Source organism: Trachurus japonicus, chromosome 19, assembly GCF_045865225.1.
Source record: "Trachurus japonicus isolate A0001 chromosome 19, Traja_1.0".
NCBI classification, from domain to species: domain Eukaryota; kingdom Metazoa; phylum Chordata; class Actinopteri; order Carangiformes; family Carangidae; genus Trachurus; species Trachurus japonicus.
This window is the reverse complement of record NC_140925.1, coordinates 23354695-23382435: the sequence shown is the minus strand read 5'-3', so window position 1 is coordinate 23382435 and position 27741 is coordinate 23354695. Positions and strand designations below refer to the sequence as shown.

At 44.4% G+C, this 27741-nt stretch overlaps 1 protein-coding gene and 1 pseudogene across 2 annotated transcripts; both read right to left on the bottom strand.

Moving 5' to 3' along the window:
- Nucleotides 1–8447: 8447 nt before the first annotated feature.
- Nucleotides 8448–22153, bottom strand: LOC146968089 (uncharacterized). The gene is given in 34 exon segments (XM_085762296.1): nucleotides 8448–8651; nucleotides 8740–8885; nucleotides 8981–9249; nucleotides 9348–9510; nucleotides 10142–10454; nucleotides 10543–10688; nucleotides 10784–11052; nucleotides 11151–11313; nucleotides 11945–12257; nucleotides 12346–12491; nucleotides 12587–12855; nucleotides 12954–13116; nucleotides 13765–14158; nucleotides 14160–14311; nucleotides 14407–14675; nucleotides 14774–14936; nucleotides 15361–15367; nucleotides 15501–15558; nucleotides 15560–15894; nucleotides 15983–16128; nucleotides 16224–16492; nucleotides 16591–16753; nucleotides 17377–17689; nucleotides 17778–17923; nucleotides 18019–18287; nucleotides 18386–18548; nucleotides 19182–19494; nucleotides 19583–19728; nucleotides 19824–20092; nucleotides 20191–20353; nucleotides 20987–21299; nucleotides 21388–21533; nucleotides 21629–21897; nucleotides 21996–22153. Coding segments are annotated over 34 exon segments (7056 nt in total). The 5' UTR covers nucleotides 22022–22153.
- Nucleotides 22154–22553: 400 nt separating this feature from the next.
- On the bottom strand, nucleotides 22554–26840 carry LOC146968088 (transmembrane protease serine 9-like; annotated as a pseudogene). Its single transcript, XR_015034434.1, has 10 exons — nucleotides 26786–26840; nucleotides 25895–25915; nucleotides 25599–25761; nucleotides 25232–25500; nucleotides 24590–25136; nucleotides 23790–23952; nucleotides 23423–23691; nucleotides 23182–23327; nucleotides 22781–23093; nucleotides 22554–22558 (listed from the first exon to the last, which is right to left on the bottom strand). The product of XR_015034434.1 is annotated as a transmembrane protease serine 9-like (transcript).
- Between the last annotated feature and the right edge of the window lie 901 nt (nucleotides 26841–27741).

Below are 27741 nucleotides of genomic sequence, written 5' to 3'. Positions count from 1 at the left end.
CAGGTCTGATGTAGTCTGTGAACGTGACTGGTGAAGAGAGTCTGAGCAGAGCAATGTCGTTGTTGCTGGTGATGCTGTCATAGCTTGGATGTAAAATGATCCTGGCAACGGTCCTGGACACTTCGTTTGGGTTTGATCCCTGCAGGCTCTGACGACCCAGAGAAACCTGCCATCCAGACGGACTTGTGCTAAAGTCAAAATGACAGATTTGCTTCAGTTTAAATAGGAAAATCATCAACACACCACAGCTTGATAGAGCCAAGTCTATTGTCTAGTAGTTACCCACCTGGAGAAGCAGTGAGCAGCAGACATCACCCACTCTTTGTTGATGAGGGAACCACCACAAACATGGCTGCCAAACCTCTGCAGACTGACCTGCCAGGGCCAACTTCCTGGTGGAGCATCCTCACCTCCAACAATCCTGGGGTTCAGGGGAACTGTACCACAAACTACACCAGGACATAAAAAGTAGATTTAAAATTAACCATACTCACTTAAATTCAGTTTGCATAGTTCAGTGACAGTTTATGAATCCCAGAGAAGCAAAACTGTCTAAATCAGAAGGTAAATGTCTCACACTCTCAATAAAAAAAAACTGTCAGTTCAAGATTTCAAATATTTCTGACTTTGGCAACTCCCAGAGGATGTAGGAGAACAATCTAGCATTCAGCAATGCATGAAGCTGACTCAACCTCAGCATGAAAATGACACCAGATCTCGTTGAGACTATTTAACTTAATGTTTTGACAAAAAAAACATCAATGAGATGAAACAGAAATAAACAATGATGGTTAAAAAACAATTCTAGAAATCATTAAATCAAGCAAAAAGCCAACATATGAAACAGTTGTCCACTCCAGGTCATCATTCTTCACACTGCCACTCAGAGACACCAAAGATGTGAGTCGTTAAATTAGACAAGGAGTTTCTTCAATGTGCGACCAAACTGATCAATCAGAACTGATTGAAATATATTAATTGGATATAAAATATTGAGAGTTAATGAGGTTTGAACCAGTTTGATAATTCTTCTTTTATTGTAAGAGACACAAAGACCTGTGTTGTTTTTTCTGTCCTGTGGTATGAGGATACTTACAGTCAGCACTGGATACAGTGGGTGGTGAATCTGTGGTGGCAGTTGGTCGTACAGTAGTAGTAGTGGTACTAATGACAGGAGGTGGGAGACCAGGACAGGTGTAGCTGGTGTCAGGATCCACACCACTGGAAGTGAAGTTGACAAAGCCTGGTTGATCAGAGCTGATGAAGGAGTTGATCCAGGACTGGTAACGGGACACTCTGGAGTAGACTCCTGGCAGATTGGGACGAGCACAGCCAAAACCAAAACTAACAATTCCAGACTGGACCCAGACGGAGCCCTGTTTGTTCACCATTGGACCTCCTGAGTCCCCCTGAGGAGATGGAGAGGACATGTGTGAGATCTTCAGGAAGCCCTGAACACGCTTACCAAGAGGGGACAGATGAGGAGAAGCAGCTGACCTGACACGAGTCTTTGCCTCCTGCCAGAACACCAGCACAGATCATGTTGTCTGTGACTTTACCGACTCCATTCAGACAGTTACACTGTCTGTTTCCCAGAACTGGCACCTCCACCTCTTGGAGAGTTGCAGGGAACGGTAAAGACACTGAGAGACCAACAAGAAGACAAACAATGAATACATCCACCTTCACTTGATCAGACATTCAGATCAGAGTATTTGACAGCAACAAGCAGACTCACCTCCCTCCTGGACTGCGCCCCAGCCAGTGACCCAGCTGTCAGTACCGTTGTTGTACATGCTGTCACTGGCTGCCAGACACACAGGTCTGATGTAGTCTGTGAACGTGACTGGCGAAGAGAGTCTGAGCAGAGCAATGTCGTTGTCGCTGGTGATGCTGTCATAGCTTGGATGTAAAATTATCCTGGCAACGGTCCTGGACACTTCGTTTGGGTTTGATCCCTGCAGGCTCTGACGACCCAGAGAAACCTGCCATCTAGACGGACTTGTACTAAAGTCAAAATGACAGATTTGCTTCAGTTTAAATAGGAAAATCATCAACACACCACAGCTTTATAGAGCCAAGTCTATTGTCTAGTAGTTACCCACCTGGAGAAGCAGTGAGCAGCAGACATCACCCACTCTTTGTTGATGAGGGAACCACCACAAACATGGCTGCCAAACCTCTGCAGACTGACCTGCCAGGGCCAACTTCCTGGTGGAGCATCCTCACCTCCAACAATCCTGGGGTTCAGGGGAACTGTACCACAAACTACACCAGGACATAAAAAGTAGATTTAAAATTAACCATACTCACTTAAATTCAGTTTGCATAGTTCAGTGACAGTTTATGAATCCCAGAGAAGCAAAACTGTCTAAATCAGAAGGTAAATGTCTCACACTCTCAATAAAAAAAACTGTCAGTTCAAGATTTCAAATATTTCTGACTTTGGCAACTCCCAGAGGATGTAGGAGAACAATCTGGCATTCAGCAATGCATCAAGCTGACTCAACCTCAGCATGAAAATGACACCAGATCTCGTTGAGACTATTTAACTTAATGTTTTGACAAAAAAACATCAATGAGATGAAACAGAAATAAACAATGATGGTTAAAAAACAATTCTAGAAATCATTAAATCAAGCAAAAAGCCAACATATGAAACAGTTGTCCACTCCAGGTCATCATTCTTCACACTGCCACTCAGAGACACCAAAGATGTGAGTCGTTAAATTAGACAAGGAGTTTCTTCAATGTGCGACCAAACTGATCAATCAGAACTGATTGAAATATATTAATTGGATATAAAATATTGAGAGTTAATGAGGTTTGAACCAGTTTGATAATTCTTCTTTTATTGTAAGAGACACAAAGACCTATGTTGTTTTTTCTGTCCTTTGGTATGAGGATACTTACAGTCAGCACTGGATACAGTGGGTGGTGAATCTGTGGTGGCAGTTGGTCCTACAGTAGTAGTAGTGGTACTAATGACAGGAGGTGGGAGACCAGGACAGGTGTAGCTGGTGTCAGGATCCACACCACTGGAAGTGAAGTTGACAAAGCCTGGTTGATCAGAGCTGATGAAGGAGTTGATCCAGGACTGGTAACGGGACACTCTGGAGTAGACTCCTGGCAGATTGGGACGAGCACAGCCAAAACCAAAACTAACAATTCCAGACTGGACCCAGACTGAGCCCTGTTTGTTCACCATTGGACCTCCTGAGTCCCCCTGAGGAGATGGAGAGGACATGTGTGAGATCTTCAGGAAGCCCTGAACATGCTTACCAAGAGGGGACAGATGAGGAGAAGCAGCTGACCTGACACGAGTCTTTGCCTCCTGCCAGAACACCAGCACAGATCATGTTGTCTGTGACTGTACCGACTCCATTCAGACAGTTACACTGTCTGTTTCCCAGAACTGGCACCTCCACCTCTTGGAGAGTTGCAGGGAACGATAAAGACACTGAGAGACCAACAAGAAGACAAACAATGAATACATCCACCTCCACCTGATCAGAGACTCAGATCAGAGTATTTGACAGCAACAAGCAGACTCACCTCCCTCCTGGACTGCACCCCAGCCAGTGACCCAGCTGTCAGTACCGTTGTTGAACATGCTGTCACTGGCTGCCAGACACACAGGTCTGATGTAGTCTGTGAATGTGACTGGTGAAGAGAGTCTGAGCAGAGCAATGTCGTTGTCGCTGGTGATGCTGTCATAGCTTGGATGTAAAATGATCCTGGCAACGGTCCTGGACACTTCGTTTGGGTTTGATCCCTGCAGGCTCTGACGACCCAGAGAAACCTGCCATCCAGACGGACTTGTGCTAAAGTCAAAATGACAGATTTGCTTCAGTTTAAATAGGAAAATCATCAACAAAACACAGCTTGATAGAGCCAAGTCTATTGTCTAGTAGTTACCCACCTGGAGAAGCAGTGAGCAGCAGACATCACCCACTCTTTGTTGATGAGGGAACCACCACAAACATGGCTGCCAAACCTCTGCAGACTGACCTGCCAGGGCCAACTTCCTGGTGGAGCATCCTCACCTCCAACAATCCTGGGGTTCAGGGGAACTGTACCACAAACTACACCAGGACATAAAAAGTAGATTTAAAGTTAACCATACTCACTTAAATTCAGTTTGCATAGTTCAGTGACAGTTTATGAATCCCAGTGAAGCAAAACTGTCTAAATGAGAAGGTAAATGTCTCACACTCTCAATAAAAATTTGTCAGTTCAAGATTTCAAATATTTCTGACTTTGGAAACTCCCAGAGGATGTAGGAGAACAATCTGGCATTCAGCAATGCATGAAGCTGACTCAAACTCAGCATGAAAATGACACCAGATCTTGTTGAGACTATTTCATTTCATGTTTTGACAAAAAAAACATCAATGAGATAAAACAGAAATAAACAATGATGGTTAAAAACATTTCTAGGATTCATTAAATCAAGCAAAAAGTCAACATATGAAACAGTTGTCCACTCCAGGTCATTTTTCACACTGACACTCAGAGACACCAAAGATGTGAGTCGTTAAATTAGATAAGGAGTTTCTTCAATGTGCCACCCAACTGATCAATCAGAACTGATTGAAATAAATTAATTTGATATAAAATATTGAGTTAATGAGGTTTGAACCAGTTTGATCATTCTTCTTTTATTGTGTAAATAAGAGACACAAAGACCTGTGTTGTTTTTTCTGTCCTGTGATGTGAGGATACTTACAGTCAGCACTGGATACAGTGGATGGTGAATCTGTGGTGGCAGTTGGTTGTACAGTAGTAGTGGTGGTACTAATGACAGGAGGTGGGAGACCAGGACAGGTGTAGCTGGTGTCAGGATCCACACCACTGGAAGTGAAGTGGACAAAGCCTGGTTGATCAGAGCTGATGAAGGAGTTGATCCAGGACTGGTAACGGGACACTCTGGAGTAGACTCCTGGCAGATTGGGACGAGCACAGCCAAAACCAAAACTAACAATTCCAGACTGGACCCAGACGGAGCCCTGTTTGTTCACCATTGGACCTCCTGAGTCCCCCTGAGGAGATGGAGAGGACACGTGTGAGATCTTCAGGAAGCCCTGAACACGCTTACCAAGAGGGGACAGATGAGGAGAAGCAGCTGACCTGACACGAGTCTTTGCCTCCTGCCAGAACACCAGCACAGAGCATGTTGTCTGTGACTGTACCGACTCCATTCAGACAGTTACACTGTCTGTTTCCCAGAACTGGCACCTCCACCTCTTGGAGAGTTTCAGGGAACGGTAAGTACACTGAGAGACCAACAAGAAGACAAACAATGAATACATCCACCTCCACTTGATCAGACACTCAGGTCAGAGTATTTGACAGCAACAAGCAGACTCACCTCCCTCCCGGACTGCGCCCCAGCCAGTGACCCAGCTGTCAGTACCGTTGTTAAACATGCTGTCACTGGCTGCCAGACACACAGGTCTGATGTAGTCTGTGAACGTGACTGGCGAAGAGAGTCTGAGCAGAGCAATGTCGTTGTCGCTGGTGATGCTGTCATAGCTTGGATGTAAAATGATCCTGGCAACGGTCCTGGACACTTCGTTTGGGTTTGATCCCTGCAGGCTCTGACGACCCAGAGAAACCTGCCATCTAGACGGACTTGTACTAAAGTCAAAATGACAGATTTGCTTCAGTTTAAATAGGAAAATCATCAACACACCACAGCTTTATAGAGCCAAGTCTATTGTCTAGTAGTTACCCACCTGGAGAAGCAGTGAGCAGCAGACATCACCCACTCTTTGTTGATGAGGGAACCACCACAAACATGGCTGCCAAACCTCTGCAGACTGACCTGCCAGGGCCAACTTCCTGGTGGAGCATCCTCACCTCCAACAATCCTGGGGTTCAGGGGAACTGTACCACAAACTACACCAGGACATAGAAAGTTATTTAAAAGGTTAACCCTACTCATTCAAAGTCAATTAGCATATTTTCATGAATGTATATGAATCGCAGAGAAGCAAAACTGTCTAAAACAGAAATTATTTTCCTATCTCATACTCTCACTAAAAACAAGATTTTGAATATTTCTGACTTTGGCACCTCCCAGTGGTAGGATGTAGAAAGACAATTTGGCAGTCAGCAATATACAAAGCTCACGTAACCCTAGCATGAAAATGACACCAGATTTCATTCAGACTAATTCATTTTGAGAAAAAACATGAAATGAGATGAACCAGAAATAAACAATCATGATTAACATTCTTGGAGATTCATTGAATCCAACGAAAAGCCAACTTATGAAACAGTTGTCCACTCCAGGTCATTCTTCACACTGCCACTCAGAGACACCAAAGATGTGAGTCGTTAAATTAGATAAGGAGTTTCTTCAATGTGCCACCCAACTGATCAATCAGAACTGATTGAAATAAATTAATTTGATATAAAATATTGAGTTAATGAGGTTTGAACCAGTTTGATCATTCTTCTTTTATTGTGTAAATAAGAGACACAAAGACCTGTGTTGTTTTTTCTGTCCTGTGATGTGAGGATACTTACAGTCAGCACTGGATACAGTGGATGGTGAATCTGTGGTGGCAGTTGGTTGTACAGTAGTAGTGGTGGTACTAATGACAGGAGGTGGGAGACCAGGACAGGTGTAGCTGGTGTCAGGATCCACACCACTGGAAGTGAAGTGGACAAAGCCTGGTTGATCAGAGCTGATGAAGGAGTTGATCCAGGACTGGTAACGGGACACTCTGGAGTAGACTCCTGGCAGATTGGGACGAGCACAGCCAAAACCAAAACTAACAATTCCAGACTGGACCCAGACGGAGCCCTGTTTGTTCACCATTGGACCTCCTGAGTCCCCCTGAGGAGATGGAGAGGACACGTGTGAGATCTTCAGGAAGCCCTGAACACGCTTACCAAGAGGGGACAGATGAGGAGAAGCAGCTGACCTGACACGAGTCTTTGCCTCCTGCCAGAACACCAGCACAGAGCATGTTGTCTGTGACTGTACCGACTCCATTCAGACAGTTACACTGTCTGTTTCCCAGAACTGGCACCTCCACCTCTTGGAGAGTTTCAGGGAACGGTAAGTACACTGAGAGACCAACAAGAAGACAAACAATGAATACATCCACCTCCACTTGATCAGACACTCAGGTCAGAGTATTTGACAGCAACAAGCAGACTCACCTCCCTCCCGGACTGCGCCCCAGCCAGTGACCCAGCTGTCAGTACCGTTGTTAAACATGCTGTCACTGGCTGCCAGACACACAGGTCTGATGTAGTCTGTGAACGTGACTGGCGAAGAGAGTCTGAGCAGAGCAATGTCGTTGTCGCTGGTGATGCTGTCATAGCTTGGATGTAAAATGATCCTGGCAACGGTCCTGGACACTTCGTTTGGGTTTGATCCCTGCAGGCTCTGACGACCCAGAGAAACCTGCCATCTAGACGGACTTGTACTAAAGTCAAAATGACAGATTTGCTTCAGTTTAAATAGGAAAATCATCAACACACCACAGCTTTATAGAGCCAAGTCTATTGTCTAGTAGTTACCCACCTGGAGAAGCAGTGAGCAGCAGACATCACCCACTCTTTGTTGATGAGGGAACCACCACAAACATGGCTGCCAAACCTCTGCAGACTGACCTGCCAGGGCCAACTTCCTGGTGGAGCATCCTCACCTCCAACAATCCTGGGGTTCAGGGGAACTGTACCACAAACTACACCAGGACATAGAAAGTTATTTAAAAGGTTAACCCTACTCATTCAAAGTCAATTAGCATATTTTCATGAATGTATATGAATCGCAGAGAAGCAAAACTGTCTAAAACAGAAATTATTTTCCTATCTCATACTCTCACTAAAAACAAGATTTTGAATATTTCTGACTTTGGCACCTCCCAGTGGTAGGATGTAGAAAGACAATTTGGCAGTCAGCAATATACAAAGCTCACGTAACCCTAGCATGAAAATGACACCAGATTTCATTCAGACTAATTCATTTTGAGAAAAAACATGAAATGAGATGAACCAGAAATAAACAATCATGATTAACATTCTTGGAGATTCATTGAATCCAACGAAAAGCCAACTTATGAAACAGTTGTCCACTCCAGGTCATTCTTCACACTGCCACTCAGAGACACCAAAGATGTGAGTCACTGAATTAGATAAGGAGTTTCTTCAATGTGCGAACAAACTGATCATTCAGAACGGATTGAAATATATTAATTTGATATAAAATATTGAGAGTTAATGAGGTTTGAACCAGTTTGGTCATTCTTCTTTTATTGTGTAAGAGACACAAAGACCTATGTTGTTTTTTCTGTCCTGTGGTATGAGGATACTTACAGTCCGCACTTGATACAGTGGATGGTGAATCTGTGGTGGCAGTTGGTTGTACAGTAGTAGTAGTAGTAGTAATGACAGGAGGTGGGAGACCAGGACAGGTGTAGCTGGTGTCAGGATTCCACACCACTGGAAGTGAAGTTGACAAACCCTGGTTGATCAGAGCTGATGAAGGAGTTGATCCAGGACTGGTAACGGGACACTCTGGAGTAGACTCCTGGCAGATTGGGACGAGCACAGCCAAAACCAAAACTAACAATTCCAGACTGGACCCAGACGGAGCCCTGTTTGTTCACCATTGGACCTCCTGAGTCCCCCTGAGGAGATGGAGAGGACACGTGTGAGATCTTCAGGAAGCCCTGAACACGCTTACCAAGAGGGGACAGATGAGGAGAAGCAGCTGACCTGACACGAGTCTTTGCCTCCTGCCAGAACACCAGCACAGAGCATGTTGTCTGTGACTGTACCGACTCCATTCAGACAGTTACACTGTCTGTTTCCCAGAACTGGCACCTCCACCTCTTGGAGAGTTTCAGGGAACGGTAAGTACACTGAGAGACCAACAAGAAGACAAACAATGAATACATCCACCTCCACTTGATCAGACACTCAGGTCAGAGTATTTGACAGCAACAAGCAGACTCACCTCCCTCCCGGACTGCGCCCCAGCCAGTGACCCAGCTGTCAGTACCGTTGTTAAACATGCTGTCACTGGCTGCCAGACACACAGGTCTGATGTAGTCTGTGAACGTGACTGGCGAAGAGAGTCTGAGCAGAGCAATGTCGTTGTCGCTGGTGATGCTGTCATAGCTTGGATGTAAAATGATCCTGGCAACGGTCCTGGACACTTCGTTTGGGTTTGATCCCTGCAGGCTCTGACGACCCAGAGAAACCTGCCATCTAGACGGACTTGTACTAAAGTCAAAATGACAGATTTGCTTCAGTTTAAATAGGAAAATCATCAACACACCACAGCTTTATAGAGCCAAGTCTATTGTCTAGTAGTTACCCACCTGGAGAAGCAGTGAGCAGCAGACATCACCCACTCTTTGTTGATGAGGGAACCACCACAAACATGGCTGCCAAACCTCTGCAGACTGACCTGCCAGGGCCAACTTCCTGGTGGAGCATCCTCACCTCCAACAATCCTGGGGTTCAGGGGAACTGTACCACAAACTACACCAGGACATAGAAAGTTATTTAAAAGTTAAACCCTACTCATTCAAAGTCAATTAGCATATTTTCATGAATGTATATGAATCGCAGAGAAGCAAAACTGTCTAAAACAGAAATTATTTTCCTATCTCATACTCTCACTAAAAACAAGATTTTGAATATTTCTGACTTTGGCACCTCCCAGTGGTAGGATGTAGAAAGACAATTTGGCAGTCAGCAATATACAAAGCTCACGTAACCCTAGCATGAAAATGACACCAGATTTCATTCAGACTAATTCATTTTGAGAAAAAACATGAAATGAGATGAACCAGAAATAAACAATCATGATTAACATTCTTGGAGATTCATTGAATCCAACGAAAAGCCAACTTATGAAACAGTTGTCCACTCCAGGTCATTCTTCACACTGCCACTCAGAGACACCAAAGATGTGAGTCACTGAATTAGATAAGGAGTTTCTTCAATGTGCGAACAAACTGATCATTCAGAACGGATTGAAATATATTAATTTGATATAAAATATTGAGAGTTAATGAGGTTTGAACCAGTTTGGTCATTCTTCTTTTATTGTGTAAGAGACACAAAGACCTATGTTGTTTTTTCTGTCCTGTGGTATGAGGATACTTACAGTCCGCACTTGATACAGTGGATGGTGAATCTGTGGTGGCAGTTGGTTGTACAGTAGTAGTAGTAGTAGTAATGACAGGAGGTGGGAGACCAGGACAGGTGTAGCTGGTGTCAGGATCCACACCACTGGAAGTGAAGTTGACAAACCCTGGTTGATCAGAGCTGATGAAGGAGTTGATCCAGGACTGGTAACGGGACACTCTGGAGTAGACTCCTGGCAGATTGGGACGAGCACAGCCAAAACCAAAACTAACAATTCCAGACTGGACCCAGACGGAGCCCTGTTTGTTCACCATTGGACCTCCTGAGTCCCCCTGAGGAGATGGAGAGGACACGTGTGAGATCTTCAGGAAGCCCTGAACACGCTTACCAAGAGGGGACAGATGAGGAGAAGCAGCTGACCTGACACGAGTCTTTGCCTCCTGCCAGAACACCAGCACAGAGCATGTTGTCTGTGACTGTACCGACTCCATTCAGACAGTTACACTGTCTGTTTCCCAGAACTGGCACCTCCACCTCTTGGAGAGTTTCAGGGAACGGTAAGTACACTGAGAGACCAACAAGAAGACAAACAATGAATACATCCACCTCCACTTGATCAGACACTCAGGTCAGAGTATTTGACAGCAACAAGCAGACTCACCTCCCTCCCGGACTGCGCCCCAGCCAGTGACCCAGCTGTCAGTACCGTTGTTAAACATGCTGTCACTGGCTGCCAGACACACAGGTCTGATGTAGTCTGTGAACGTGACTGGCGAAGAGAGTCTGAGCAGAGCAATGTCGTTGTCGCTGGTGATGCTGTCATAGCTTGGATGTAAAATGATCCTGGCAACGGTCCTGGACACTTCGTTTGGGTTTGATCCCTGCAGGCTCTGACGACCCAGAGAAACCTGCCATCTAGACGGACTTGTACTAAAGTCAAAATGACAGATTTGCTTCAGTTTAAATAGGAAAATCATCAACACACCACAGCTTTATAGAGCCAAGTCTATTGTCTAGTAGTTACCCACCTGGAGAAGCAGTGAGCAGCAGACATCACCCACTCTTTGTTGATGAGGGAACCACCACAAACATGGCTGCCAAACCTCTGCAGACTGACCTGCCAGGGCCAACTTCCTGGTGGAGCATCCTCACCTCCAACAATCCTGGGGTTCAGGGGAACTGTACCACAAACTACACCAGGACATAGAAAGTTATTTAAAAGGTTAACCCTACTCATTCAAAGTCAATTAGCATATTTTCATGAATGTATATGAATCGCAGAGAAGCAAAACTGTCTAAAACAGAAATTATTTTCCTATCTCATACTCTCACTAAAAACAAGATTTTGAATATTTCTGACTTTGGCACCTCCCAGTGGTAGGATGTAGAAAGACAATTTGGCAGTCAGCAATATACAAAGCTCACGTAACCCTAGCATGAAAATGACACCAGATTTCATTCAGACTAATTCATTTTGAGAAAAAACATGAAATGAGATGAACCAGAAATAAACAATCATGATTAACATTCTTGGAGATTCATTGAATCCAACGAAAAGCCAACTTATGAAACAGTTGTCCACTCCAGGCCATTCTTCACACTGCCACTCAGAGACACCAAAGATGTGAGTCACTGAATTAGATAAGGAGTTTCTTCAATGTGCGAACAAACTGATCATTCAGAACGGATTGAAATATATTAATTTGATATAAAATATTGAGAGTTAATGAGGTTTGAACCAGTTTGGTCATTCTTCTTTTATTGTGTAAGAGACACAAAGACCTATGTTGTTTTTTCTGTCCTGTGGTATGAGGATACTTACAGTCCGCACTTGATACAGTGGATGGTGAATCTGTGGTGGCAGTTGGTTGTACAGTAGTAGTAGTAGTAGTAATGACAGGAGGTGGGAGACCAGGACAGGTGTAGCTGGTGTCAGGATCCACACCACTGGAAGTGAAGTTGACAAACCCTGGTTGATCAGAGCTGATGAAGGAGTTGATCCAGGACTGGTAACGGGACACTCTGGAGTAGACTCCTGGCAGATTGGGACGAGCACAGCCAAAACCAAAACTAACAATTCCAGACTGGACCCAGACGGAGCCCTGTTTGTTCACCATTGGACCTCCTGAGTCCCCCTGAGGAGATGGAGAGGACATGTGTGAGATCTTCAGGAAGCCCTGAACATGCTTACCAAGAGGGGACAGATGAGGAGAAGCAGCTGACCTGACACGAGTCTTTGCCTCCTGCCAGAACACCAGCACAGATCATGTTGTCTGTGACTGTACCGACTCCATTCAGACAGTTACACTGTCTGTTTCCCAGAACTGGCACCTCCACCTCTTGGAGAGTTGCAGGGAACGGTAAAGACACTGAGAGACCAACAAGAAGACAAACAATGAATACATCCACCTCCACCTGATCAGAGACTCAGATCAGAGTATTTGACAGCAACAAGCAGACTCACCTCCCTCCTGGACTGCGCCCCAGCCAGTGACCCAGCTGTCAGTACCGTTGTTGTACATGCTGTCACTGGCTGCCAGACACACAGGTCTGATGTAGTCTGTGAACGTGACTGGCGAAGAGAGTCTGAGCAGAGCAATGTCGTTGTCGCTGGTGATGCTGTCATAGCTTGGATGTAAAATGATCCTGGCAACGGTCCTGGACACTTCGTTTGGGTTTGATCCCTGCAGGCTCTGACGACCCAGAGAAACCTGCCATCTAGACGGACTTGTGCTAAAGTCAAAATGACAGATTTGCTTCAGTTTAAATAGGAAAATCATCAACAAACCACAGCTTGATAGAGCCAAGTCTATTGTCTAGTAGTTACCCACCTGGAGAAGCAGTGAGCAGCAGACATCACCCACTCTTTGTTGATGAGGGAACCACCACAAACATGGCTGCCAAACCTCTGCAGACTGACCTGCCAGGGCCAACTTCCTGGTGGAGCATCCTCACCTCCAACAATCCTGGGGTTCAGGGGAACTGTACCACAAACTACACCAGGACATAAAAAGTAGATTTAAAGTTAACCATACTCACTTAAATTCAGTTTGCATAGTTCAGTGACAGTTTATGAATCCCAGAGAAGTAAAACTGTCTAAATCAGAAGGTAAATGTCTCACACTCTCAATAAAAAAAACTGTCAGTTCAAGATTTCAAATATTTCTGACTTTGGCAACTCCCAGAGGATGTAGGAGAACAATCTAGCATTCAGCAATGCATGAAGCTGACTCAACCTCAGCATGAAAATGACACCAGATCTCGTTGAGACTATTTAACTTAATGTTTTGACAAAAAAACATCAATGAGATGAAACAGAAATAAACAATGATGGTTAAAAAACAATTCTAGAAATCATTAAATCAAGCAAAAAGCCAACATATGAAACAGTTGTCCACTCCAGGTCATCATTCTTCACACTGCCACTCAGAGACACCAAAGATGTGAGTCGTTAAATTAGACAAGGAGTTTCTTCAATGTGCGACCAAACTGATCAATCAGAACTGATTGAAATATATTAATTGGATATAAAATATTGAGAGTTAATGAGGTTTGAACCAGTTTGATAATTCTTCTTTTATTGTGTAAAGAGACACAAAGACATGTGTTGTTTTTTCTGTCCTGTGGTATGAGGATACTTACAGTCAGCACTGGATACAGTGGGTGGTGAATCTGTGGTGGCAGTTGGTCGTACAGTAGTAGTAGTGGTACTAATGACAGGAGGTGGGAGACCAGGACAGGTGTAGCTGGTGTCAGGATCCACACCACTGGAAGTGAAGTTGACAAAGCCTGGTTGATCAGAGCTGATGAAGGAGTTGATCCAGGACTGGTAACGGGACACTCTGGAGTAGACTCCTGGCAGATTGGGACGAGCACAGCCAAAACCAAAACTAACAATTCCAGACTGGACCCAGACGGAGCCCTGTTTGTTCACCATTGGACCTCCTGAGTCCCCCTGAGGAGATGGAGAGGACATGTGTGAGATCTTCAGGAAGCCCTGAACACGCTTACCAAGAGGGGACAGATGAGGAGAAGCAGCTGACCTGACACGAGTCTTTGCCTCCTGCCAGAACACCAGCACAGATCATGTTGTCTGTGACTGTACCGACTCCATTCAGACAGTTACACTGTCTGTTTCCCAGAACTGGCACCTCCACCTCTTGGAGAGTTGCAGGGAACGGTAAAGACACTGAGAGACCAACAAGAAGACAAACAATGAATACATCCACCTCCACCTGATCAGACACTCAGATCAGAGTATTTGACAGCAACAAGCAGACTCACCTCCCTCCTGGACTGCGCCCCAGCCAGTGACCCAGCTGTCAGTACCGTTGTTGAACATGCTGTCACTGGCTGCCAGACACACAGGTCTGATGTAGTCTGTGAATGTGACTGGTGAAGAGAGTCTGAGCAGAGCAATGTCGTTGTTGCTGGTGATGCTGTCATAGCTTGGATGTAAAATGATCCTGGCAACGGTCCTGGACACTTCGTTTGGGTTTGATCCCTGCAGGCTCTGACGACCCAGAGAAACCTGCCATCCAGACGGACTTGTGCTAAAGTCAAAATGACAGATTTGCTTCAGTTTAAATAGGAAAATCATCAACACACCACAGCTTGATAGAGCCAAGTCTATTGTCTAGTAGTTACCCACCTGGAGAAGCAGTGAGCAGCAGACATCACCCACTCTTTGTTGATGAGGGAACCACCACAAACATGGCTGCCAAACCTCTGCAGACTGACCTGCCAGGGCCAACTTCCTGGTGGAGCATCCTCACCTCCAACAATCCTGGGGTTCAGGGGAACTGTACCACAAACTACACCAGGACATAAAAAGTAGATTTAAAATTAACCATACTCACTTAAATTCAGTTTGCATAGTTCAGTGACAGTTTATGAATCCCAGAGAAGCAAAACTGTCTAAATCAGAAGGTAAATGTCTCACACTCTCAATAAAAAAAACTGTCAGTTCAAGATTTCAAATATTTCTGACTTTGGCAACTCCCAGAGGATGTAGGAGAACAATCTAGCATTCAGCAATGCATGAAGCTGACTCAACCTCAGCATGAAAATGACACCAGATCTCGTTGAGACTATTTAACTTAATGTTTTGACAAAAAAACATCAATGAGATGAAACAGAAATAAACAATGATGGTTAAAAAACAATTCTAGAAATCATTAAATCAAGCAAAAAGCCAACATATGAAACAGTTGTCCACTCCAGGTCATCATTCTTCACACTGCCACTCAGAGACACCAAAGATGTGAGTCGTTAAATTAGACAAGGAGTTTCTTCAATGTGCGACCAAACTGATCAATCAGAACTGATTGAAATATATTAATTGGATATAAAATATTGAGAGTTAATGAGGTTTGAACCAGTTTGATAATTCTTCTTTTATTGTAAGAGACACAAAGACCTGTGTTGTTTTTTCTGTCCTGTGGTATGAGGATACTTACAGTCAGCACTGGATACAGTGGGTGGTGAATCTGTGGTGGCAGTTGGTCGTACAGTAGTAGTAGTGGTACTAATGACAGGAGGTGGGAGACCAGGACAGGTGTAGCTGGTGTCAGGATCCACACCACTGGAAGTGAAGTTGACAAAGCCTGGTTGATCAGAGCTGATGAAGGAGTTGATCCAGGACTGGTAACGGGACACTCTGGAGTAGACTCCTGGCAGATTGGGACGAGCACAGCCAAAACCAAAACTAACAATTCCAGACTGGACCCAGACGGAGCCCTGTTTGTTCACCATTGGACCTCCTGAGTCCCCCTGAGGAGATGGAGAGGACATGTGTGAGATCTTCAGGAAGCCCTGAACACGCTTACCAAGAGGGGACAGATGAGGAGAAGCAGCTGACCTGACACGAGTCTTTGCCTCCTGCCAGAACACCAGCACAGATCATGTTGTCTGTGACTGTACCGACTCCATTCAGACAGTTACACTGTCTGTTTCCCAGAACTGGCACCTCCACCTCTTGGAGAGTTGCAGGGAACGGTAAAGACACTGAGAGACCAACAAGAAGACAAACAATGAATACATCCACCTTCACTTGATCAGACATTCAGATCAGAGTATTTGACAGCAACAAGCAGACTCACCTCCCTCCTGGACTGCGCCCCAGCCAGTGACCCAGCTGTCAGTACCGTTGTTGTACATGCTGTCACTGGCTGCCAGACACACAGGTCTGATGTAGTCTGTGAACGTGACTGGCGAAGAGAGTCTGAGCAGAGCAATGTCGTTGTCGCTGGTGATGCTGTCATAGCTTGGATGTAAAATGATCCTGGTAACGGTCCTGGACACTTCGTTTGGGTTTGATCCCTGCAGGCTCTGACGACCCAGAGAAACCTGCCATCTAGACGGACTTGTACTAAAGTCAAAATGACAGATTTGCTTCAGTTTAAATAGGAAAATCATCAACACACCACAGCTTTATAGAGCCAAGTCTATTGTCTAGTAGTTACCCACCTGGAGAAGCAGTGAGCAGCAGACATCACCCACTCTTTGTTGATGAGGGAACCACCACAAACATGGCTGCCAAACCTCTGCAGACTGACCTGCCAGGGCCAACTTCCTGGTGGAGCATCCTCACCTCCAACAATCCTGGGGTTCAGGGGAACTGTACCACAAACTAAACCAGGACATATCAAGTTATTTAAAAGGTTAACCCTACTCATTCAAAGTCAATTAGCATATTTTCATATGAATCCCAGTGAAGCAAAACTGTCTAAAACAGAAATTATTTTCCTATCTCATACTCTCACTAAAAACAAGATTTTGAATATTTCTGACTTTGGCACCTCCCAGTGGTAGGATGTAGAAAGACAATTTGGCAGTCAGCAATATACAAAGCTCACGTAACCCTAGCATGAAAATGACACCAGATTTCATTCAGACTAATTCATTTTGAGAAAAAACATGAAATGAGATGAACCAGAAATAAACAATCATGATTAACATTCTTGGAGATTCATTAAATCCAACGAAAAGCCAACTTCTAAAACAGTTGTCCACTCCAGGTCATTCTTCACACTGCCACTCAGAGACACCAAAGATGTGAGTCATTGAATTAGATAAGGAGTTTCTTCAATGTGCGAACAAACTGATCAATCAGAACGGATTGAAATATATTAATTTGATATAAAATATTGAGAGTTAATGAGGTTTGAACCAGTTTGGTCATTCTTCTTTTATTGTGTAAGCGACACAAAGACCTATGTTGTTTTTTCTGTCCTGTGGTATGAGGATACTTACAGTCCGCACTTGATACAGTGGATGGTGAATCTGTGGTGGCAGTTGGTTGTACAGTAGTAGTAGTGGTACTAATGACAGGAGGTGGGAGACCAGGACAGGTGTAGCTGGTGTCAGGATCCACACCACTGGAAGTGAAGTTGACAAAGCCTGGTTGATCAGAGCTGATGAAGGAGTTGATCCAGGACTGGTAACGGGACACTCTGGAGTAGACTCCTGGCAGATTGGGACGAGCACAGCCAAAACCAAAACTAACAATTCCAGACTGGACCCAGACGGAGCCCTGTTTGTTCACCATTGGACCTCCTGAGTCCCCCTGAGGAGATGGAGAGGACACGTGTGAGATCTTCAGGAAGCCCTGAACACGCTTACCAAGAGGGGACAGATGAGGAGAAGCAGCTGACCTGACACGAGTCTTTGCCTCCTGCCAGAACACCAGCACAGAGCATGTTGTCTGTGACTGTACCGACTCCATTCAGACAGTTACACTGTCTGTTTCCCAGAACTGGCACCTCCACCTCTTGGAGAGTTTCAGGGAACGGTAAGTACACTGAGAGACCAACAAGAAGACAAACAATGAATACATCCACCTCCACTTGATCAGACACTCAGATCAGAGTATTTGACAGCAACAAGCAGACTCACCTCCCTCCTGGACTGCGCCCCAGCCAGTGACCCAGCTGTCAGTACCGTTGTTAAACATGCTGTCACTGGCTGCCAGACACACAGGTCTGATGTAGTCTGTGAACGTGACTGGCGAAGAGAGTCTGAGCAGAGCAATGTCGTTGTCGCTGGTGATGCTGTCATAGCTTGGATGTAAAATGATCCTGGCAACGGTCCTGGACACTTCGTTTGGGTTTGATCCCTGCAGGCTCTGACGACCCAGAGAAACCTGCCATCCAGACGGACTTGTGCTAAAGTCAAAATGACAGATTTGCTTCAGTTTAAATAGGAAAATCATCAACACACCACAGCTTTATAGAGCCAAGTCTATTGTCTAGTAGTTACCCACCTGGAGAAGCAGTGAGCAGCAGACATCACCCACTCTTTGTTGATGAGGGAACCACCACAAACATGGCTGCCAAACCTCTGCAGACTGACCTGCCAGGGCCAACTTCCTGGTGGAGCATCCTCACCTCCAACAATCCTGGGGTTCAGGGGAACTGTACCACAAACTACACCAGGACATAAAAAGTAGATTTAAAGTTAACCATACTCACTTAAAGTCAGTTTGCATAGTTCAGTGACAGTTTATGAATCCCAGTGAAGCAAAACTGTCTAAATCAGAAGGTAAATGTCTCACACTCTCAATAAAAAATTTGTCAGTTCAAGATTTCAAATATTTCCGACTTTGGCAACTCCCAGAGGATAATTTGGCATTCAGCAATGCATGAAGCTGACTCAACCTCAGCATGAAAATGACACCAGATCTCGTTGAGACTATTTCATTTCATGTTTTGACAAAAGAACACGAATGAGATGAAACAGAAATAAACAATGATGGTTAAAAAATATTTATAGGATTCATTAAATCCAACGAAAAGCCAACATATGGAACGGTTGTCCACTCCAGGTCAGTCTTCACACTGCCACTCAGAGACACCAAAGATGTGAGTCATTGAATTAGATAAGGAGTTTCTTCAATGTGCGAACAAACTGATCAATCAGAACTGATTGAAATATATTAATTGGATATAAAATATTGAGAGTTAATGAGGTTTGAACCAGTTTGGTCATTCTTCTTTTATTGTGTAAGAGACACAAAGACCTGTGTTGTTTTTTCTGTCCTGTGGTATGAGGATACTTACAGTCCGCACTGGATACAGTGGATGGTGAATCTGTGGTGGCAGTTGGTCGTACAGTAGTAGTAGTGGTACTAATGACAGGAGGTGGGAGACCAGGACAGGTGTAGCTGGTGTCAGGATCCACACCACTGGAAGTGAAGTGGACAAAGCCTGGTTGATCAGAGCTGATGAAGGAGTTGATCCAGGACTGGTAACGGGACACTCTGGAGTAGACTCCTGGCAGATTGGGACGAGCACAGCCAAAACCAAAACTAACAATTCCAGACTGGACCCAGACGGAGCCCTGTTTGTTCACCATTGGACCTCCTGAGTCCCCCTGAGGAGATGGAGAGGACACGTGTGAGATCTTCAGGAAGCCCTGAACACGCTTACCAAGAGGGGACAGATGAGGAGAAGCAGCTGACCTGACACGAGTCTTTGCCTCCTGCCAGAACACCAGCACAGAGCATGTTGTCTGTCACTGTACCGACTCCATTCAGACAGTTACACTGTCTGTTTCCCAGAACTGGCACCTCCACCTCTTGGAGAGTTTCAGGGAACGGTAAGTACACTGAGAGACCAACAAGAAGACAAACAATGAATACATCCACCTCCACTTGATCAGACACTCAGGTCAGAGTATTTGACAGCAACAAGCAGACTCACCTCCCTCCCGGACTGCGCCCCAGCCAGTGACCCAGCTGTCAGTACCGTTGTTAAACATGCTGTCACTGGCTGCCAGACACACAGGTCTGATGTAGTCTGTGAACGTGACTGGCGAAGAGAGTCTGAGCAGAGCAATGTCGTTGTCGCTGGTGATGCTGTCATAGCTTGGATGTAAAATGATCCTGGCAACGGTCCTGGACACTTCGTTTGGGTTTGATCCCTGCAGGCTCTGACGACCCAGAGAAACCTGCCATCCAGACGGACTTGTGCTAAAGTCAAAATGACAGATTTGCTTCAGTTTAAATAGGAAAATCATCAACACACCACAGCTTTATAGAGCCAAGTCTATTGTCTAGTAGTTACCCACCTGGAGAAGCAGTGAGCAGCAGACATCACCCACTCTTTGTTGATGAGGGAACCACCACAAACATGGCTGCCAAACCTCTGCAGACTGACCTGCCAGGGCCAACTTCCTGGTGGAGCATCCTCACCTCCAACAATCCTGGGGTTCAGGGGAACTGTACCACAAACTACACCAGGACATAAAAAGTAGATTTAAAGTTAACCATACTCACTTAAAGTCAGTTTGCATAGTTCAGTGACAGTTTATGAATCCCAGTGAAGCAAAACTGTCTAAATCAGAAGGTAAATGTCTCACACTCTCAATAAAAAATTTGTCAGTTCAAGATTTCAAATATTTCCGACTTTGGCAACTCCCAGAGGATAATTTGGCATTCAGCAATGCATGAAGCTGACTCAACCTCAGCATGAAAATGACACCAGATCTCGTTGAGACTATTTCATTTCATGTTTTGACAAAAGAACACGAATGAGATGAAACAGAAATAAACAATGATGGTTAAAAAATATTTATAGGATTCATTAAATCCAACGAAAAGCCAACATATGGAACGGTTGTCCACTCCAGGTCAGTCTTCACACTGCCACTCAGAGACACCAAAGATGTGAGTCATTGAATTAGATAAGGAGTTTCTTCAATGTGCGAACAAACTGATCAATCAGAACTGATTGAAATATATTAATTGGATATAAAATATTGAGAGTTAATGAGGTTTGAACCAGTTTGGTCATTCTTCTTTTATTGTGTAAGAGACACAAAGACCTGTGTTGTTTTTTCTGTCCTGTGGTATGAGGATACTTACAGTCCGCACTGGATACAGTGGATGGTGAATCTGTGGTGGCAGTTGGTCGTACAGTAGTAGTAGTGGTACTAATGACAGGAGGTGGGAGACCAGGACAGGTGTAGCTGGTGTCAGGATCCACACCACTGGAAGTGAAGTGGACAAAGCCTGGTTGATCAGAGCTGATGAAGGAGTTGATCCAGGACTGGTAACGGGACACTCTGGAGTAGACTCCTGGCAGATTGGGACGAGCACAGCCAAAACCAAAACTAACAATTCCAGACTGGACCCAGACGGAGCCCTGTTTGTTCACCATTGGACCTCCTGAGTCCCCCTGAGGAGATGGAGAGGACATGTGTGAGATCTTCAGGAAGCCCTGAACACGCTTACCAAGAGGGGACAGATGAGGAGAAGCAGCTGACCTGACACGAGTCTTTGCCTCCTGCCAGAACACCAGCACAGATCATGTTGTCTGTGACTGTACCGACTCCATTCAGACAGTTACACTGTCTGTTTCCCAGAACTGGCACCTCCACCTCTTGGAGAGTTGCAGGGAACGGTAAAGACACTGAGAGACCAACAAGAAGACAAACAATGAATACATCCACCTTCACTTGATCAGACATTCAGATCAGAGTATTTGACAGCAACAAGCAGACTCACCTCCCTCCTGGACTGCGCCCCAGCCAGTGACCCAGCTGTCAGTACCGTTGTTGTACATGCTGTCACTGGCTGCCAGACACACAGGTCTGATGTAGTCTGTGAACGTGACTGGCGAAGAGAGTCTGAGCAGAGCAATGTCGTTGTCGCTGGTGATGCTGTCATAGCTTGGATGTAAAATGATCCTGGTAACGGTCCTGGACACTTCGTTTGGGTTTGATCCCTGCAGGCTCTGACGACCCAGAGAAACCTGCCATCTAGACGGACTTGTACTAAAGTCAAAATGACAGATTTGCTTCAGTTTAAATAGGAAAATCATCAACACACCACAGCTTTATAGAGCCAAGTCTATTGTCTAGTAGTTACCCACCTGGAGAAGCAGTGAGCAGCAGACATCACCCACTCTTTGTTGATGAGGGAACCACCACAAACATGGCTGCCAAACCTCTGCAGACTGACCTGCCAGGGCCAACTTCCTGGTGGAGCATCCTCACCTCCAACAATCCTGGGGTTCAGGGGAACTGTACCACAAACTAAACCAGGACATATCAAGTTATTTAAAAGGTTAACCCTACTCATTCAAAGTCAATTAGCATATTTTCATATGAATCCCAGTGAAGCAAAACTGTCTAAAACAGAAATTATTTTCCTATCTCATACTCTCACTAAAAACAAGATTTTGAATATTTCTGACTTTGGCACCTCCCAGTGGTAGGATGTAGAAGACAATTTGGCAGTCAGCAATATACAAAGCTCACGTAACCTCAGCATGAAAATGACACCAGATTTCATTCAGACTAATTCATTTTGAGAAAAAACATGAAATGAGATGAACCAGAAATAAACAATCATGATTAACATTCTTGGAGATTCATTAAATCCAACGAAAAGCCAACTTCTAAAACAGTTGTCCACTCCAGGTCATTCTTCACACTGCCACTCAGAGACACCAAAGATGTGAGTCATTGAATTAGATAAGGAGTTTCTTCAATGTGCGAACAAACTGATCAATCAGAACGGATTGAAATATATTAATTTGATATAAAATATTGAGAGTTAATGAGGTTTGAACCAGTTTGGTCATTCTTCTTTTATTGTGTAAGCGACACAAAGACCTATGTTGTTTTTTCTGTCCTGTGGTATGAGGATACTTACAGTCCGCACTTGATACAGTGGATGGTGAATCTGTGGTGGCAGTTGGTTGTACAGTAGTAGTAGTGGTACTAATGACAGGAGGTGGGAGACCAGGACAGGTGTAGCTGGTGTCAGGATCCACACCACTGGAAGTGAAGTGGACAAAGCCTGGTTGATCAGAGCTGATGAAGGAGTTGATCCAGGACTGGTAACGGGACACTCTGGAGTAGACTCCTGGCAGATTGGGACGAGCACAGCCAAAACCAAAACTAACAATTCCAGACTGGACCCAGACGGAGCCCTGTTTGTTCACCATTGGACCTCCTGAGTCCCCCTGAGGAGATGGAGAGGACACGTGTGAGATCTTCAGGAAGCCCTGAACACGCTTACCAAGAGGGGACAGATGAGGAGAAGCAGCTGACCTGACACGAGTCTTTGCCTCCTGCCAGAACACCAGCACAGAGCATGTTGTCTGTGACTGTACCGACTCCATTCAGACAGTTACACTGTCTGTTTCCCAGAACTGGCACCTCCACCTCTTGGAGAGTTTCAGGGAACGGTAAGTACACTGAGAGACCAACAAGAAGACAAACAATGAATACATCCACCTCCACTTGATCAGACACTCAGGTCAGAGTATTTGACAGCAACAAGCAGACTCACCTCCCTCCCGGACTGCGCCCCAGCCAGTGACCCAGCTGTCAGTACCGTTGTTAAACATGCTGTCACTGGCTGCCAGACACACAGGTCTGATGTAGTCTGTGAACGTGACTGGCGAAGAGAGTCTGAGCAGAGCAATGTCGTTGTCGCTGGTGATGCTGTCATAGCTTGGATGTAAAATGATCCTGGCAACGGTCCTGGACACTTCGTTTGGGTTTGATCCCTGCAGGCTCTGACGACCCAGAGAAACCTGCCATCCAGACGGACTTGTACTAAAGTCAAAATGACAGATTTGCTTCAGTTTAAATAGGAAAATCATCAACACACCACAGCTTGATAGAGCCAAGTCTATTGTCTAGTAGTTACCCACCTGGAGAAGCAGTGAGCAGCAGACATCACCCACTCTTTGTTGATGAGGGAACCACCACAAACATGGCTGCCAAACCTCTGCAGACTGACCTGCCAGGGCCAACTTCCTGGTGGAGCATCCTCACCTCCAACAATCCTGGGGTTCAGGGGAACTGTACCACAAACTACACCAGGACACAGAAAGATGATTTAAAGTTAACCATACTCACTTAAAGTCAGTTTGCATAGTTAAGTGACAGTTTACGAATCCCAGATAAGCAAAACTGTCTAAATCAGAAGGTAAATGTCTTACACTCTCAATAAAAAATTTGTCAGTTCAAGATTTCAAATATTTCCGACTTTGGCAACTCCCAGAGGATAATTTGGCATTCAGCAATGCATGAAGCTGACTCAACCTCAGCATGAAAATGACACCAGATCTCGTTGAGACTATTTCATTTCATGTTTTGACAAAAGAACACGAATGAGATGAAACAGAAATAAACAATGATGGTTAAAAAACATTTCTAGGATTCATTAAATCAAGCAAAAAGTCAACATATGAAACAGTTGTCCACTCCAGGTCATTTTTCACACTGACACTCAGAGACACCAAAGATGTGAGTCGTTAAATTAGATAAGGAGTTTCTTCAATGTGCCACCCAACTGATCAATCAGAACTGATTGAAATATATTAATTGGATATAAAATATTGAGAGTTAATGAGGTTTGAACCAGTTTGATCATTCTTCTTTGATTGTGTAAATAAGAGACACACAGACCTGTGTTGTTTTTTCTGTCCTGGGGTATGAGGATACTTACAGTCCGCACTGGATACAGTGGATGGTGAATCTGTGGTGGCAGTTGGTTGTACAGTAGTAGTAGTGGTACTAATGACAGGAGGTGGGAGACCAGGACAGGTGTAGCTGGTGTCAGGATCCACACCACTGGAAGTGAAGTGGACAAAGCCTGGTTGATCAGAGCTGATGAAGGAGTTGATCCAGGACTGGTAACGGGACACTCTGGAGTAGACTCCTGGCAGATTGGGACGAGCACAGCCAAAACCAAAACTAACAATTCCAGACTGGACCCAGACGGAGCCCTGTTTGTTCACCATTGGACCTCCTGAGTCCCCCTGAGGAGATGGAGAGGACACGTGTGAGATCTTCAGGAAGCCATGAACACGCTTACCAAGAGGGGACAGATGAGGAGAAGCAGCTGACCTGACACGAGTCTTTGCCTCCTGCCAGAACACCAGCACAGATCATGTTGTCTGTGACTGTACCGACTCCATTCAGACAGTTACACTGTCTGTTTCCCAGAACTGGCACCTCCACCTCTTGGAGAGTTGCAGGGAACGGTAAAGACACTGAGAGACCAACAAGAAGACAAACAATGAATACATCCACCTCCACTTGATCAGACATTCAGATCAGAGTATTTGACAGCAACAAGCAGACTCACCTCCCTCCTGGACTGCGCCCCAGCCAGTGACCCAGCTGTCAGTACCGTTGTTGTACATGCTGTCACTGGCTGCCAGACACACAGGTCTGATGTAGTCTGTGAACGTGACTGGCGAAGAGAGTCTGAGCAGAGCAATGTCGTTGTCGCTGGTGATGCTGTCATAGCTTGGATGTAAAATGATCCTGGCAACGGTCCTGGACACTTCGTTTGGGTTTGATCCCTGCAGGCTCTGACGACCCAGAGAAACCTGCCATCCAGACGGACTTGTACTAAAGTCAAAATGACAGATTTGCTTCAGTTTAAATAGGAAAATCATCAACAAACCACAGCTTGATAGAGCCATGTCTATTGTCTAGTTGTTACCCACCTGGAGAAGCAGTGAGCAGCAGACATCACCCACTCTTTGTTGATGAGGGAACCACCACAAACATGGCTGCCAAACCTCTGCAGACTGACCTGCCAGGGCCAACTTCCTGGTGGAGCATCCTCACCTCCAACAATCCTGGGGTTCAGGGGAACTGTACCACAAACTGGAGAGGAGATCATCACACAAATTAGTATGACATAAGTACATGTGTAATATTTTAATGTTAAGTTTAAAAAATCATATTATGAAACAGATCAAAATTGTGACAACATGTAAACTAAAGAGAATGATCTCACCATCAAGCTGAGCATGTGCTTCTGGGAATGAGACAAGATAAAAGGGTTAGACCTATTCCTCTGTTTAGCTTTTTTCAGGCAAACAGCCAAAAAGACTGACATTGATATGATTCCCCAGTTACTGCAGTGAATAAATCAGTAAATACTAACTACTATGCCAAATTTTAATAATTGAATTTATTTTCCAGTGTTCATTTTACTTTGGAATCAGAGTTAAAACATTGTTCAAAATGCATTGTTCATTTTATAGAATACAAATCATCTTGTAACATTTACACTGACAATTTGCAATGATATTTTTACAACCTGGCATTTAAAAAATGTAAAATGTCAATTACATCTAGCATTTATTATGACATAATATGACCATAAGGCCAGACTTTTCATGTAAGATCCATTAGAATAAAATATACTAAATGTAAGAGCCACCTTAAAATCTCCTGAAATATCCTTGCAAATGTGTTATTTTAGCATTACAGAATACATAGGAAAAAATTGTTAAACAATAAAACTAATCAATTGAAATCATGTGATAGAATGAAAGATTTTGGATGCAGATCTATATACTGTATATTCAATGAAAAATTGTAAATCATTTTGAGATGTGACAGAATAAGACAACATTTTTTGCTGCCATAAAATATGTTAATTTGGACTAAATTTAAATGAATTAATTGTATAACATGTACAAAGCAATTTACTTTACATGAACATTTTATAATGTTAAATTCACATGAAAAAGTCAAAGCTGTGGCTGCTCCTGCCAGAACAGAGTTAGCAAGGACAACATGGCATGACAACATATTGTAAATCATTACCTTTGTTTATTAAGTTATTTTTTCAGCATCTGCTGAATCAAAGATTCTGAACCCATCTAGAGTTGTGACCTACCTGCAGGTAAAAGACTCGCCAGGGTCAGGATACAGAACCATTTCTTCAAAGCCATTGTGTGACTGAACAGCTCTTGTTTGTCACTCTTTATATACTTAGTTATGGACACGTGCTTTTAGGTGTGTCCCTCCCACTATGAACATACAACATCCAATAAAAGGAATTCTTTCCTCATTCCTTATGCTTCATTTTTACAAAAAAAAACAAAACAAAGAAAGAAAGAAAGAAGACCAAAACAGGTGATACAGATACAATACACATACATGACTGTTTTTGTTTGTTTATTTGTTGTTTCCATTTTTGTGGAATTTGATAGCAAGAATTAAATATAGTTCTAAGTAGTGATTTCTGCCCCTTTCCCAATCGCAGCACAGCTCAACAGTTCTGTTGTTGCATAAACATTGAGGGTGGCCATCGCCATCGCCAATGGAGCAGAAAAACCAGTTAAATCTGAGGCTTTTGTGCACTCAACATGATGCATAAATACCTGACATGTCAGACATTTGTATAGACCGGGTTGTGGAACATTTTCACAAGAGGCGACAAAAGTGTCTGCTGTCACTCTTTGTTGGACAATGGTGTTTTTTAGCACCTTGGCTTGGTACGTCAAGTTAAAATGGTATTTCACTGACAACACGCCATGGTTATGTCACTGGTAACATGTTCACTACCTGTTGTAATGCTACTGCAGCGGGAAGTAATATTTAGTTTCCTCTAGATAACAGTCTGATGTCAGCTGATTGAATTAGTAATGTGTGCTTTCATCTTGAATAATACAAAATAGTCTATTCCAACTCATGACACAAACCACTTGCAAGGAGTAATGCGGGGTTTGTTGGATCAAAGAGGGTTAATCAGGTGCAGTGCTGTCATCTCAGCCCACAACCATGTGCATCAAATGTGATCATCCACAGATACACTCAGACATACCTGCACCTTTACACTACAACATACTG